At 39.2% G+C, this 17,081-nt stretch overlaps 1 protein-coding gene across 1 annotated transcript in view; it reads right to left on the bottom strand.

Annotated features, from left to right (window-relative positions):
- Positions 1-17,081, bottom strand: part of EXOC4 (exocyst complex component 4) — a 721,344-nt gene that overhangs the window by 140,301 nt on the left and 563,962 nt on the right. Inside the window, exon 12 of the mRNA XM_045564932.1 lies at positions 9,687-9,823. Within this exon, the coding sequence (XP_045420888.1) occupies positions 9,687-9,823 (137 nt within the window). The remainder of the gene's footprint in view (positions 1-9,686; positions 9,824-17,081) is intronic.

A 17,081-nucleotide genomic window follows, 5' to 3' on the forward strand; every position in this document is an offset into this window, starting at 1 on the left:
ACTCCTATCTGATCACGGTAGACTGAGTTAGGTAGAAGAAATGAGGACTAGCTGCTTGCTGCAGGATTTGTAGGACATCTGGTTAGGTGAGCAGCATCTTATTTGGCCAGAAGGGCAGCTGATGTGTACTGGAAGTGAAGTAGGTGAAGGTATTCACTTGATCGATTGTTGATTAACAAGACTGAAAGGCCTATATGGAGACATCATGTTAGCTATTGAAGATAATTATGTGGAACAACACATAGTAACTTACTTCTAGAAGCTGAGAGTTCAGACCAGTGATCTGTAACCAGTAACATACATGAGAATCACTTTGGGGATATTTTCAAACCTTGATTGCCCAGGCCCAACTCTCAGTGGGCTAGTGTGGGAAATCCAGTATGTATGTTTTGAAATCTCCCCTAATAACTCTGATGTGAGCCCACAGTTGAAAAACAATATCCTAGAAGGAGACATATAAACCAATAACTAATCAAATGATACATAAAAATTTAAATTGCAATACAATGTAATACCAGAATAGTTACACATAATAAGTTATAGAAGACATAATAAAAGTTCACTTGCTGAATGCCCTCCATGAAACAGATACTGTACATATTTTATAATGCTGTTTGTACCCATTCACTATTTAATAAAAATGAATATATATCGGTGTTAGATGAGCCAAGAGAGTGAGGAGACAACATAGCTGTAAGAGACGGATCAGAATACAAGCTTGTATGGAGCTTGCATGCGAAGGGTTTCCCTGGTGTGTAATCTTCGCTGTTCTGAGGTTCAAAGTTAGTTAGGATGGCAAAGCCTGCAGGGCAAGCTCCGTGAGGCTCTCATTCCTACAGGACCCTGGCCTCTGGCCACACAGAAAACCTGAAGGCTTATGAGCCACCGTAGTCCCTGATGTCTACTCCCTGCTATTCAGCACAATGGGGTCAGTAAGATCTTCTTAAAATACCACTTTGATTATGTCATCCTCTTTAACAAAACCTATGATAGTTCTCTTTTCCTCAATGTGGGAAATTTTCAGAACTTCCCGTTCATTCCTACCCAACCACACTGTCCACTCTAGTCATTCTGATTTTTTGACGTTTCCCCCACACATTGTGTCCATCCATGCAGCCCACTGCTTGCTCACCCTGTCCAGTCTGGCAGGAATTTCCTTATTCATATGACAAACATACTGAGGTTCAACAAGGTGCCCAGCCCTACGCCAGACCTGATTTCTACCACAAGCAATTACAAGTTATCCTTACCTCACTTTTTCTTCACGGTTCTAGCATGAGGTCTAGCTCCTCTACGAAGAAATGGTGGAAAGTGTGCCTTGAGAGTGGTTATACCTCCCCTAAAAAATATTAATAACATGCTTGTGTCTTCTAACAATTGAGCCTCTACCACGAGAGAAGAGGTTTTATTTGTATTCTCTGCCAGGCCCAGCACAATGCAGAGAGCTCTCCTTCGCCTCCCACCCTTGAGAAAAAAATTGATTAATGAATCGATGCTAAATTGGAACAGACAGCAACTTCAGAAAACTGTGATTTCCAATCTTTAAGTTACTATTTTGGGACACGTATGCTGCTGGGCGTATCTCAGGACAAAGAAGCAAAGAAAGCGGAGCGAGGCACTCAGCTTGGAAGCGGCCCACTAATGGACCAACTGCCTGATCGCTAATGCAGCGCAGGGGAGAATTCACAGCTGAGTGTTCCTGTGAGCCCCAAAGGGTGCGGCTCATTAAAGCAAAAACTTCCAGCCCTCATTTCCCTTTAAGAAACCTCTCTTCATCCAAAGCATGTAACATGACATCATCATACACTATAGTCTTTCTCCCCAGAGTGAGGTGCGCACAGAAAGGTGAGATGTTTTTGACCTTTCCTCAGACCCCTAAACTCCCAGTGGCTGCTCAGGTTCTCGTGGTAAACTTGGACGACAAGCTGCCTCGCAGCAGAGGGCATTGTGAGTTTATGGATTTGATCCTTTCTGTGAAAGTTATCTGCTGAGCATCACGTGGGAGAAAATCAGATTGCAATGTTTTCCTGCTCCCTTCCTCCTTCCCCAGTGTCAGACCATTTTGGATCATTTGCATTGTATATGGCTTTCTATTTAAGTCAGTCATTTGCTGGCAGCAAAACTAGAACATTTCCTGTTTTTCCTCTCACTGTAATCAGGATTTGGCTGTCCAAATTAGGACTGCCCTAATTACTCCTCAGCAGGTGCCAATCTGGGGGAGGGCAATAAACGGGAAGAGAGGAAGTAAGGACACTTTGCATCTTCAGATTCACGAAATAAGAAAACATTTTCTCTCTAAGCTCAAAAACCTGATTAAGTAACAGGAAACACAGCAACACGCACCATGGGGTCATGTGTTGTGTGTGTGTGCACTGTTGTATAACAACCTTCAAGATGATTTTTTGATTATTCCCCTTCAAAGCTTCACAGAATTACTTTCCCCCACCCTGAACTGAATTCAACCTAGGCCTTTAATTCAGCCACCATGGTAGACCACTCCCAGGTATTGCCCTGTGATCTGGCAGTGGGCATCAATAAGTGGCCACCATTTTAGAGACTGTGGCCAGGAGGGGGTACCAAAGCGGTATAAGCTCTTGGGAGAAGGAATTAAGATACTCTTGGTGAGCACGATGTGTCAAGAGCCAAAGGGAATTGCTGTGTTTCAGAAGAAGTGGTCCAAGGAGATACAGTTTTGCTACTTGGACAAAATGATGAAATATAAATGACAGAGAAATAACTCAATTCCTATAGGAAGGATAGACTGTGGTGAACAAAACTGTCCACGTTTCTGCCTAAAACCAATCACTCCACTTGTGCATTAGATCCCACCCCTATTCACTTGGCCAAAAACATAATTTCAGGGATTTTCCCCTCTCTCCTACATCAACAAATCTGCCTCTTTCCCACATCATTTTCTCCAAATGCAAATATGCAGTTACTATGCTACTATGTGTTTTAAATAACAATTGTTATTTAAAATAACACATAAAACAAAAAAAACCTCCTTCACATGATTTCACTTCAACTACTACCCCATTTCTCTGTTCCCTTTTGCAGCAAAACTCACTGTAAAGGTTTTGCCTATATTTAAAATTCCTATACTCCTAGCTTCTGCTTTAAGTCCACGCCAGTCTGGTTTTCACCCCTACTACCCTCTAGAAACAGCTCTCGTGACAGTCACCAACAGCCTGCACACTGCTAAAGACATCACACAGTCCATACTGAGTTCTGATGCTGACCTAACCCAGAATTTGACCCCGTTGAGCACCTCTTCCATCCCTTCACTTGGTTTCCATGACATCACATTCTCTTGATTTTCCTCCTGCTGTCCTGGTTGTAGCTTCTCAGTGTCCTTTGCTGGCTTCTCCTCATCTTGCAGACTTTTTCTCAGCCATATGTATACTCCATGAGAGGTGGTAAATCTGCTCCATGGAGATTTCATCCAGTCCCATGGATTTAAATACCATTTGCTATACCATTTATATGTCAATGGCTGCCAAATATCTATCTCCAGGCCAGATCTCTCTCCTTTTGATGCACGTATCCTACTGCCTACTCCATGCCTCCATGTGGCTGTCCAATAGACATTTCCAGTTTATACAATGATCTGCTTGCCCCCAAATCTGCAGTGTCCTCTATCTCAATACCTGGTAACTCTATCTTTTCACTGCCCAAATAAAAAATCCTAAGAGTAATTTTTGACGCCTTTCTTGCTCTTATATCTCTGATCTGGCAGGGAATTCTGTTGGCTGTTCCTTCAAAATACATTTAGAATTCAACCAGTTCTCACCATCTCTGCTGCTACCCACAGTGTAAGTTGTCTTCATTTCGTACCTGATTGACACACTAGCCCTTAGTTGGTCTCTCTGCTTCCATCTTTGTCCCCTTAGAGCCTATTTTCAATATTTCCACTTTAAAATGTATATAAGATCAAGCTGCTCCTAGGCACAATCCCTGCAATGGCTCCCCATTTCTCTCGGAGTAGAACTCAGCATCCCGAGAGTGGCCCCCATGGCCACTCTGTCTGGCCCTCTGTTTCTTCCTGGCCATCCCCTAAGCCCCTCCTCCTTGTTCACTTTACTCCAACCATGCTGGCCTCCCTGCTGTTCCTGAAAAGTGTCCTGCAGAATACTGCCTTGGGGACTTCACCCTTTGCCAGCATACTCTTTTCCCAGGTAGCCTGTCAAACTCTCTCAACTCCAAGACATTCCTCAAACCTCAACTCAACAGGGCCTCCCAGGAGCACCCTATTTAAAACTGCAACCTCCTCCTCCCACACTCCCAAGTCTATCTACCCCACTCCATTTCTTTTGTCCACATTACTTATTTTCTTCTAATATTCTTTATATGTTTATGTATTATAAACTTATAATACATAATTATTGTCTGTCTCCCCTCTCCCATCCCCAACAGAATGTGAACCCCATGAAAACAGACATTCAATCTGTTTGGTTCATTGCTGTCTCTACAAACTCTTGTACCCAGCAAATATTTGTTGAATAAATGAAATCCTAGAAACCAAGTAAATGAACTGTTTTAAAGATGGAGTGATTAACTGTGTTAACAGTTACTGAGATCAAAGAATATTCTGATAGGGATAATAAAAATTTAGGCAAGGATAATTCAAAGCCTGGAATCACAGAACCACTGCTGATAATCTTGAAGCTGTCCTGACAGACAGGGAAGAATGACCAGGAGCAGATCCCGGACGTTCATAAAGAAAAGGAAGGGAGACTACAGAAATGGGCTGAATTTGAAATTAAAGGCAACATTCTGAACAGACAATTAAAGACAGTTTGTGAACAATTAGGAAGTGGTACTCACTGGGAACTAGGAAGAGCTCTCAAAGAACAAGTCACATGATGTTTTTCTTTCCTAACTAACTTAAATGAAGAAGTGGTTAATTTGGCTCTTGGTTTTTCCAAAGGTAATCTCAAAGCTACTAAAGACGAGAGTTCTTAAGAAGTGGTTCAGCAGGGAGAAGTGAGTCCTAAAAGTAAAGTAAAGGGATGGGAGGATGTCTGAACAAACACCTAGTATCGTCCATAGCTGGTTTGTCCATGTTCACCTTGGGGAGGCATGAGGGAGGGCTGGCTGCATTAAAAGGACCAAGACTGGAAAGACACCAGCAAGGAATCTAATAAAGTCTCTTATGGGGCAGATGATGAAATATAGAAAATATTATCATGGGAGGTGGTGAGGGCGATCATCACCATCATCATCATTGTCATTATTAAAACTGGAGACCAAGTTCCTCAAGAATAGAATAGACAAATACCACATGTACTCACTATTAAATTGGATCTAACAGATGAGTGCACATGTTTACAGAGGAAAGTGAAACTCAGTGGGAATAAACCAGGGGGAATGGGGAAGGAGGGGAGAGGTAAAAAGCTACCTAATGGGTGCAGGGAACACTGTTTGGGTGATGGGCACACCTATAGCCGGAAGTTAGGCATTACAAAAGTGATCACGTAAGTTAAAACATCATTTGTACCCCCTTAATGCTTTTTAGGGAAAAAAAAAGTTTAGCACATACAATTATGTACAGTACATACTACTTCATAATAAATGGCTATGTTACTGATTTAAAAAACAGCTAATCATGTTTTGGAGAGCATATTATTTTTTTAAAAAGTTCTAAAAGACTGACATTTCTGGAACAACCTTTTGAGAAAAGGACTAGTATTATTCCCTTTTGCAGATAAGGAAATTAAGGTAGAGAGGGTGAATAGCTATTCAAGGTCATATAACTAGTAGGTAGAAAGGCTGGCATTCAAACTTTATCTGCAAGGCCTACTCTTGAGCTAAGGCCCAGGTTCTTAGTTCCTAGAAAAACACGAACTCCTCAAGTTCTGAGTAACATATAGATAATCTAAAAGGAAGTCTTAAGAGGTATACCCCTCAAATTCTCAACTCAGCCCTGTCCTGTTGAACACTTTTTTCAATGACAAACATAAAAACTAAAATATTGCTTATAAAATTGAGAATGACATGGAATTTGGAGGAATAGCTAAGATTTTTTGATGACAGAATGAAGATTCAAAAATATCTCAATAGACTGAAATGATAAGTTAAAAATAACATTACATTTAATGGGTAAATGTGAGCTTTTGAATTTACATTTAGAAAAAAAAATCACCACAAATACAGCATAGAAAAGAGAATGCTAATTTCATTGAGTATTTATTTCTTCTTGTATTTCTTTACCTGCTACAGCCAACCAGTGGCCAAATCTTACAGATTTTACCTTTGCAATGCCTTGTGATCTAGCCCTGCACCTCCATGTTCCTTGCCTCTCCCCTAATTCAGGCACTGTCTCTCTCCCCTCTACCTCCACTCTTGCTTTTCAAATTTCCCCAAAGCACAGGTCTACACCTGGCACTCCCTGCCTACACACCTTCAAGTGGCCCCTCACAACCTGATTTAAAAGGTCAAGTTCCTTCAGCCTAACGTTCAAGATCCTCCAGTTTGGTCCCAGCTTTTCTTTGTAAAACCCAAACATTCATCACTTGTTCTTGCTCTGGTTCCTTCCTTCCCCTCCTCAAGCCCATCTGTCTAAATCCTCCTCACGCTTCACAAAGCCCAGTTCACATCCTTCACCAAGCCTTTCCCGTCCTCCTCCGTCATTTCTTTCTCCTGCAGCTAGGCATCTTTACTGATCTTACCATGTTTTCCGTCATTAATTAAAGCTGTGGATGTACACATTCTATTTCTTTGTCCCATTTCCCTTTCTATTCTTCACCAAGAACACAAGCTCATTGAAGGTAGAATCGGTGACTGATTAACTTCTTTATCTGCCCCACTCACAATGTATCCTGGTACATGCTCAACAAATATCTGACAAATGCAACTATACAATGTAACAAGTACTGTGCCCAGCGCAAGCAAAGTGCTGGTTCTGCTGAAGTGCCCTGAGCACATCTGGAACACTGGGTGAAGGTCCTTTTTAAGATGGACACAACCCAGCTAATGGGCAATGGAGAAAGATGACCAGTTGGCTCGCAGACCCAGGATATACCAGAAAGTGAGAATGTTCAGACGAGGGGCAAAAAAATAAAGACTAAATGGCCATGAAAGCTATATTTCCATATATGAGGGGCTGTCATATATAAGGATTAAACTGATTTGGAATCACTCTAGAAAAAAGGACTATGTCCAATGCATAGGAGAGTATCACTTCAAAACAAGAGAAAGTTTTCAGATGAGAAATGTTCAACAATGACCAGCCTGCTTTGTACATGTAGTAACTTCCAGTCACTTGATATGTTGAGAGGGAAGATCATAAACGATGAGAAGAAAATCACCTATGATGAATAAGGTACCAGGCTACAGGAACTTAAACATTTTCTTTCAAAATAACAAGAACACCAATACTATGTAAATGGCCATCAGTGAAGTTTAGGTTCTAGAGTCAACTTTGTCTTATAATGGTCAGGTTATGCAACATCTCCATTATAATTAATATTCATCAACATTATTATTTGTGAGAAATTATTGGGTGCCCATAATCAGATATGCATAAGAAAAAAGCGCATGCCCTTCTGTTTTTGAAAAACGCTTTAAATTTAATGGGAGTTAAAGTAAATTTAAAATGTAATGTTGTCAAAATACAATTATTTAAATACTTTAATTTTTTAATGTTAAAGTTTTAATATTTAAAATATGTTATGCAATTCTCATTTGGTAGATGAGACATTGATACAGCCACTTTGAATTTGGTTTTGTAAAGCTGAAAATACAACACTCCACGGACCAGAAACTCCAATCTCAGGCAACTAACCTAGAGCAGTGGATTTTACAATTGTTATTTGTATATCCCTTAAAATAATTTTGAAATACTATATTCTCCTTCCCTTTTTAAGTTGACATTTAATTTTTTTCAGAATGAGTTTGTGTTTAAATAGTTTCAAAAAATACAATTTTTGGCATACCATAAAGTTTGACACTTTAAAATCACTATTTTAAATGTATCTAATGGCCAGGCACAGAAAGAATATATTGCATGATCTCGCTTACATGTGGAATCTACAAGAAGTCAAACTCACAGAAGTAGAGAATAGAACGGTGGTTACTAGGGGCTGGGGCTGGTGGAGTAGGGTGGGGAGATAGTGTGCAAAGTATACAAAGTTTCAGTTGTACTTTTTCTCTTAGAATTATTATTTCTATTACTTTTCCTCACTGAATTTTATTCTAATGGAATATGTTTTTATGACTGAAATTATTTTATTATTATGTTGTAGGTTTTTTGCAAAAAATTACTTGTATAAATGGAAATTCAAAAAATTTAAATTTTGTTATAAGACTAAATTTTAACTTTTTAAATGTGAATTATCATTATAATTATTTAGTACACAATTGATTTTGACATTATTAATTATATGTGTGAGTTTAACATAAGTATAGTGTAATTTTTGATAAATCATTATTGAACAAAAAAAGTAAAATATTATTGGGAGCATATCTCAATAAGGTGGTGGGGTTTTTCTTCTTTAATTGGTACATGTGACTCTGGATAATTATCATTTCTTGTTAGAATGAGGGAGGTTAAACATTAATCTGTTGTATTCCTCTGCCAGATTAACCTTCCCTAAACATTGCTTCCTGGCTTGTTCATAATAATTCCTTGTGTACTATACAATATCTAAATTTCCAAGTCTTAGTTTTGAAGACCCTAGTTGGTTGGTCTCACTCTTCCTATTCAACATTATCTCTTATTACCTCCTACTAGGGACTCTGTTTCAGTCAAACTTCCTCCTCATCGTCCCTTCCAAATGTCAGGCAACTATCTTAGTGCTTCCTCTCCCTCCCTGCCATGCCCTTATTGATTCTCTCCACCTCCATAAATTTCATCTGTCCAGCACATAGCTCACTTTCTGCTAAATCATCCCTGACTGCAACTATCCTTTCTCTTTCTCGTGTTTTATTCCCCCGCCCATATAATCTGTACTATTCAAGTAGCACTTGATCATGTACTGCACCTATCTATCCTTAATTATATATAACATATAGTTTAGTATTTTATTATACATTCTTTTCTTCCCTAATTGTTTCATGTCTTGTCAACCGGCCCATAATTTATTCCTATTATCAGCTTTCTATGAGAAGTGCTGTGATTTTTTTCCACAAGCCCAGAGAGATTTTTCAACTCAAAGAAAAGAAATCAGAGGGATAACTAATGATTTTCAAGTTCATAACAATGGTTTTTCCTTTCCACTGATGCTGAAAACAGGCATAACTGTCCTGTGACAGCAGGAAGGCTGAACCAGGAGCAACATTCTTGTAAAAGTTAAAAAGAAACACTATTATAGATTATTAAGAGTTTACTCTCTTTTAAGGATCTTTCCAACCACAAGATGGACTAACCAAGATCCAGAACTTCTTTGAGGGAGACGAATCGTACAGTTCTAGACTGTCATGGAAATCAAGGCTGACCCTCAGCTGAGCCACCCAGTGGCAGTCCTGAGTGGCTCTGTCCCTTCTTCCCTCTCATTCCCTCTGTTGGTCCAACTCTACAAGGGTCTCAGAGACTCTATCTGTGCTGCAGGTTCTCATCAGGCCCCTTGACAAACTCAGGGATGATCCTTTTCTAAGTGGTACAAGGTAGGCTGTGAAGGCAATTTCACCAATCAGAACAACCATCAGGTTCTAGAGTGACTTTGCTTAGCTCTTAACAGAAACGCTACCTGTAGGCCGCGGTGCAGGTTTCCCTGTACTCCTGGAGCTTCACATACACCATGTTGAGGAATTGATCGGAATATGCACTCAAGTCGTGCATTAGGTTCATGAGGTCTTGTACTGTCTTCTCCACAATGATCGTGCTCTGGAAGTGAACAACAAGAGAGAAACTCATGAGATTTCTATACTCAAGTAATGTGTAGGACAAGGAAGGACAACTGAAATTATGTAATAATTTAAGGCACTTGAACTTTCCTGGGAGGATGTGACATTTAAAAATATGGACTAAAAACAACAAAATAAGTAAACTGCATAGGGGTGGTCTTCCAAAGACCTTAGAGTATTTTTTTCTGGAAGGACACGGGACAGGGATTTTCAAATTGATTTCATGGAACTCTTGGCTTCCACAATATATTTCTGTTGCTTTTAAGAAAGAAAATGCATATTTAGTTGAAGCCTGATTTATCATCTCCAGGGCTGTTTGAGATTAAGGACCTATGACAGGCAGCACAAAGAAAAAGCCTTCCATGATTTATTTTAAAAGTTTTAAAACCATCAATCTGTTAAGGACAACAACTAACATTTGTATTGTGTTTTACAGCTTGTAGAATGTTTTCACATACACAGCATATGTTATCTCACTTGAGGCTCACATAATAATCATGATAATCATGAACATTTATAGGGTTCTTACAAGTGCAAGGTACAATGCTAAGCATGTTGCATACTTTAGTTCGTTTACTCTTCTCAACACCCCTACCTATCGGGTGGATCCTATAATCATCCCCAGTTTAAAGAAACAAGTTTAGAAAGGAAAAGAAAACAAAGCAAGGGCTCCAGGCTTTGCTCTTCTAACTACACAGTTCTTCCTAAGAGCTAGATCTGAGTTCTCTGGCCCACAGACCAGTCATTTTCTCATGAGATCACAGTATTTCGTACTGTTGTTACCACTATAAAAGCAGTGGGCCCGACTCACTCAGACATATTTGAAAACTGAATTAAAGAAATATCCAAAGGGAAAAATAATAAATCCATCTTAAAACTAGAGACTGAGAGTGCTATGCAGCAAATCAGTGTTATATCTGAAAAAAGGCATATTCAGTAAATTCTAAATCTTTGATTCAGAAAAGACTGAGTTGTTTAGATATTAGTTCATGTCTCTTTCAAAAGAAGCAGAATTTCATGGAACTCTTGGCTTCCACAATATATGTCTGTGGCTTTTAAGAAAGAAAATGCATATTCAGTTGGAGCCTGATTTGTCACCTCTGGGGCTCTTTGAGATTAGGGACCTATGACAGGCAGCACAAAGAAAAAGCCTGGAGTAAATATTAATCACATGCTTAGCAGCTTGGAATCCTTTGGTCAATAACTAGTGTGTTGAATATGTGTTTATGTAAAATCACATAGGCTGTGGTAGGTGTAGCCATAAAAGTAAGCTGCAAAGAAATATTTTTCCAGTCTGACAGTGAACTATAAAGGAATCAAAGGCATTTTATGATGCTTAACACAGACTATGAGGTATAGAGTTTTGGCTATTTTTTTCCCTAATAAAAAGAATGGATAAAAGTATTTAGCTTTCTCTCAACACAGTGGAGGGTTAGCTTGAATTATGAGTTACATTTGCATGCTTATTCAAGATGACCTGGTTGTCGTGGTTTCTCATCTTCTCTCCCCTTCCCCGTTCCCAGTAAAATAATCAGAAGGTGAGAAGGAGCAGTTATATTCTGTAAGGCAAGCCTCATAGGAAGCCAAATTACAGTCTCTATAGAATCCCCACAAGTTCAACTTCCTTTTCCGTATTGATTTTAAGATTAAAGCACTGCAGCTTCACCCTGATCCATAATCCCATTCCTCTGTATTTGCGTCTGAGTGACAGGAATTGATTCGGCCTGGCTACACATCCCCACGCTAAGAAGAATTTAAAATCCTCATCCTGATTCTGAACACAGGATATCCTGCAGCATGTGGACAGCAATTAATAAAGCAGAGTGGAGCTCAGCCATCCTCACAAAGCGCATTTAAAATCTGAAACACTGCAGGGAAGATGGGCATGGGAGGTCACTCTGATGATTGGGAGAAAGGGCCTGGGTCTATTCCCAATTATGCCATTGATAACCATCTCCCGGGTAGGTTTGGGTAGCCCCTTCCTTTTTCATGACTCAATTTAGTCCTCTAATAACCAAGGGTAATTTGATGGCTCCTTTACTCCATTGTCCCTCATGACTCACGTATTCAATTTGTGCACTGCTACTTTTACACAGCGTGAATATCGTGCAATTGTTTTTAAATCATCTCAGGTGTGTTTGCTCTTCCTGAATAAATTATCAACTTCTCAAGAGAGATCACTATTCTTCTTTTCTTTTTGTCTATCTCCCATTCTTCCCTTCCCTTACTTGTTTATAATTTCTCAGAATCTTCAGGGAAATACTATTAATAAAAGAAACAAGACTGATAATACACAAAAGTAAATCTCTGGATGTCATATATGTGAGGGATTTTAAACAAAGATACCTTTGCCTTTTGAAATCCCTTTGAGTGGATTAGGTTTGGTCTGTATTTATTGCAGTGCTCATTTGGAAGGGAAGGGGGGACTGCAAACACCTCTGCATATCAACTGGAGGTCAAGGTTTCGGGGATGAACAAGAAGTACCAGCAGGGAATGATTAGGCAGGTAGGTGATGCCTGATGCTGCCATGGTTTAATTCTAATGGTTCTGCTCAACACAGAGTCTATGTGATGCTATATGATTACATACAATTTTGCAGCTGTTTGGTTCGTTTACCTTGTCATGGTAGCACTCTGGATAATCAATCACTACATTCTCTTCAAGAAAAATGACACTGTAGTTTGCCAAATGATGGGTATTTTTACAGGGAAAAAAGTTCCCATTTTTAAAGAATTTATAACAATTTCCAAATCAGTGGCTCTGACAGATAAATGTTGAAAATAGCAAATTTCTAACAAGGTCAACCTTGTTTTTATTTATTTGAACTCTTTAGCAACACAAATGATTTTTGGACTCATTATTAATTTTCGGATTTGCCAATGTTGAATATAACAACTTCATAATAAGGAAAACCTTTATTTTATTCATTATAATTTCTATTAAACAAATCACAAATGATTGATATTTGTTGAGAAATAATTTGATTCACATTTCTTGCAACTTATTACCAGGTAATAAAGTCTGAGCATGACATGAAAAATGAGGAAAAAAAAAATCCCAGGACAGCTGATGCAATTAAAAAAAAAATTGCTATGAAAAATAAACAACTGAAGTTTATTACAGGGATATACTAGTAACCTAAAGTGAAAAGTAGGTGCATGTGAATCAATTGTTTGGTTCTGCACTTTGAAAAATTTAATGAATGAATGAATGAAGATGACTGGACCTTTGAGACCTAGTCCATTGTCTGCCAAAATGGGGCTCTGAACCATGATTCTAATATTAATGTTATAGAAAATTCACTCTAAGTTCATATAATTTGGAAAATACTGAGTTAAAGAAAACTGAAGTTTAAGAGTCATTGTGACAAGAGTAGTATTTAGTCTTCCCCTAACCATCGAAGTAGAGAAAACATTTTTCATAGCCCATTTTTTTTTACATCTACTGGAACAGTGTTTCCAGAATATGGTTTGGGAACAACTCTCCCCAGTCTCTGGTTATACTGATGAGGACTAAAGGCCCAATGACACACTTGAGGACATGTGAGGAATACTGGTGGGAACCAGGTGAGAATCAGGTCTCCTACTTCTCAGTCCATGCCCTTTTCTACACACCAAGCCTGCCTTTGTAACCTCTCTGCAGCTCCACTGAGCATGACCACCCCGTGCTCCAAACACACTAAATTACTAGTGGTCTCTTGCCTGCACCAGGCTAATTCCTGCCTCTGTGCCTGGAGTGCTCATCCTAGCTCATGCCTCTCTCATCCTTGAAAAGTCAACTCAGGGGTTACTTGCTCTGACTTAAATGCCCTTCTTCTGTGCTACCATACACTGTGGCTAAATAATTTTGGCCCAGGCTCTAAATGGGGTGTGGTAATCACTGGTTCACTTGGCTGTTTTTTCCACCAGACTGCAAATTCCTTTTGATCAGGGACTGTACCTTTATATCTCTAACACCTAGCAAGGCATCTGGCATACTGCAGGTGCTCAATAAATATTCATTAAATGAATTAATGCACATGCACAGCAAATTGAAAATTGGGCAAAAAGACAGATTTAGAGTATAAACATAATGTGCAGTAGCGGGTAAAAACCTGATTTGGAAAGGTGAAATCAGACCACAACCTCCTTACACTACTGCATTACTATATGTTAATTCCCATGGTTGTAAGGGCTGAACGTTTATTGTGGTGAAGGTCTTATATATTTCTACAAAAATACTCCTGATTTCATTTGATTGTATTATTTTCCATAATGGCAATCCATTATATACATAAATAAATGTGCTAATTTTAAAGTTTTAAGACATATAAATTTACAATTCAGAAAAAAAAAACAAAAACAAAACAACTTTAGTTTGGAGAAGGCAAACTCTGTACGTGTGCTGTTTTCACTCCTGAGAAGGGATGGTTCAGAGATGCTACAAAGAACCTAAGCTTCTGGGAAACTGCTTTAGGAAAAATTGGAAAGAAAAATGGTCAGAGAAATCCATCCATCACTGCAGACACCCTCCTCCATCCCCACAATACACACACATACAAGCAGTGATGGAACGAGGGGACTTCACGAGTGTTTGATGATGACAATAACTGTTCTGTTTATTGGGGCATATTCCACGACGATTCAGTAAAACCTCTCATTCCATATTGTCCCTTCGGTTACTATTAGCTCTAAGCTGTAGTTGGCTGTAAACCATGATGATAACTACAACAATAACAGTAATGACAGAAACCAATAGGAAATCTACTTTCCATTTTTTAATCTATGTTTTGATTTGTGTAATGTATACCCAGTGCTGAATGGGTCTGCTCCTTTACTAAGACAGCCCGTAAAAGACTATGCATCCAGGAGTTGGTGCCTGAGGAATAGCCAGTTCTGCTCGTCTCCAAATCATCCTCCACCCTGCAAGAAGTGTGATCTTCTTTTAGAAAGTTCTACCTCCCACAGAAAGGGGTGCTCATGCTCATCAGAAGACATGAACATAAATATTCATAACAGTTTTATTTAAAGCAGCTGCAAAAACACAATTCTCACATCCATCAACAGAGTGGGCAAATAAATTGTGGCATATTCACACAGTGGAACACTGTGGAGTGATGAAAAAGATGAATTACTGCTACATGTGACAACACAGGTGACTCTTACAGACCTTACGCTGAGTGAAAGTAGGCACAAAAAAGCACAATTGTATTATTTTGTTACTATTGTGGTTCAAAAACAGGCAAAAGTAATCTCTGGTGAGAGAAGTCAGACCAGTGGCCACCCCTGGAGGGGTAGGTCCTGACTGAGAAGGAGAGAACCTTCCAGGTGCTAGAAATATACCGATTGGGTAGCTGTTGCGTGAGTAAAAACATATGCAAAAATTCTTTACACTTAAGATTTGTGCACTTTACAAATTTTAAGGTTAATATAAAAAGAAAAATTTTAAAGTTATATCTCTTACCAGCTTACAACTCTGTAATGGACCAGGACCCACAATCTTCAGGTAACTCATAAGGCCCTTCCTGACATGGCTTCTGTCTGCCCTTCTGGCCACATCTCCGACTATTTTCCCCTTGCCTCTCCAGCATTCAGCTACGTGAGGCTTCTTTCAAGTCTTCATTACCATTTTAGGACCTTGCACTTGCCTCCAACACTCTGTCCCGGTTCTTCTTTCCTGGAGTACTTTTCCTTATCTTTCAGGTTCCAGCTGGAATGTCCTTTCTGTAGGAAGACTTCCCTTAACCTCCACACCAGATTCGGTCTCCCTGTTATAAACCTAGAACATCTTTTATTTCTTTGTTATAACATTTAGATACTTGTAATCGCTTGTTTAGGGTCTGACTTCCCCACTGATCTACAAGCTCAGTAGGGACAATTATACAGGAGATGACACATAACAGGCACTCAGTAAATATTTCTTAACTGAATGGGCAAAGTTAAGTACATCCTATGGTAATATCAATTCATCACCTATCAGAGGAAGGAGAAGAAAGGATAAAAAGTAGTTCTGAAGCTATGCTCTGGAGTTTGGTCCTCAAACAAAACCTTATGTCCAAGCCCAAAATTGGAAATAATCCAAATGTCCATCAACAATGGAATGGAAAAATAAAATCGTGACATATTCATATAAAGAGATACTACTGAGCAACCGAAAAGAACAAACTAGTGGGGCCCACAAGAATTTACATAGATGAATATCACAGTCAAAAAAGAGGATATACTTTGATTCCATTTATGTGACACTCAAGATTAGGCAAAGTAAATGTGCAGTGAAAGATGTCAGAATAGCAGTTACTTTTGCTAGGGAAGGGGTGACCAGGAAAGGTATCTGGTTGGTGGTCATATGCATGTATGTTAAACCTCAATTTTAAAGAATTTATGGCCAACCATTGTACAAATAGACACTCCTTCAAAAGCTTTTTAGAATACCATTTGTAAGCACATAGGTATTATATCATAATCGTTTTTACTTGTGTTCTATTTTTTAACTATGAAGATGTAGCAGTATTGTTGACAATACTACTACTGACCACCAGGTGAGAACTGTTGTGGAGAGGATCAGAAGTTGTTTGGGGAAAGAGCAGGGAACTTAACTAATTGATTAAACAGATAAATATTTATTCAGTAAATATCTTCTCTGCGCCAAATACTAGGCTAACCGTAGGAAGTATAAAGCCAGACAAATCAAGATTCTTACCCTCCAACAATCTTAGATATTAGGAGGAAGAGACAAATAAGCTCACAAATAAGGACAGTAAAATGTCACAGGTGCTACGATGGGCATCTGCATGTTGTACAGTCAAGACACAGAGGAAGAAAGAGTTAATTGGATGTGGGTGGAAGGCAGGGAAGAGTGGTGAGAAAGAAGAATTTACAACTGGTCTAAGTCCTGAAAGGTAAAATAGCAATTTGTAGAGTAAACAAAGATGGAAAAAAAGGACTTCAGGTAGATGAAGCAGCATGAACATGACACAGCATGGGATGCAGGGAACTGCGAATGGTTCCTCATGGCTGGGGTGAAGGGAGTGTGTGTGTGCATGTGTGTGCACACATGTGTCTGTGTGATCAGGTGGAGGGCTGGGAGAGGCAGTCAGAAGCCAGATCGTGGAGGTCCTTTTACAATATATGTACATACAGAGTAGCTGAACAGTTTGAATATCCATCTTTTCCCCTTCTCCAGCAAGAAAATGTAACAAATTAACCCAATTTGATGTCCCTTATCACTTGAAGATCCACTACAAGTGTAGGAAGGTAAT

The sequence above is a fragment of the Lemur catta genome, chromosome 11, assembly GCF_020740605.2.
Source record: "Lemur catta isolate mLemCat1 chromosome 11, mLemCat1.pri, whole genome shotgun sequence".
NCBI classification, from domain to species: Eukaryota; Metazoa; Chordata; class Mammalia; order Primates; family Lemuridae; genus Lemur; species Lemur catta.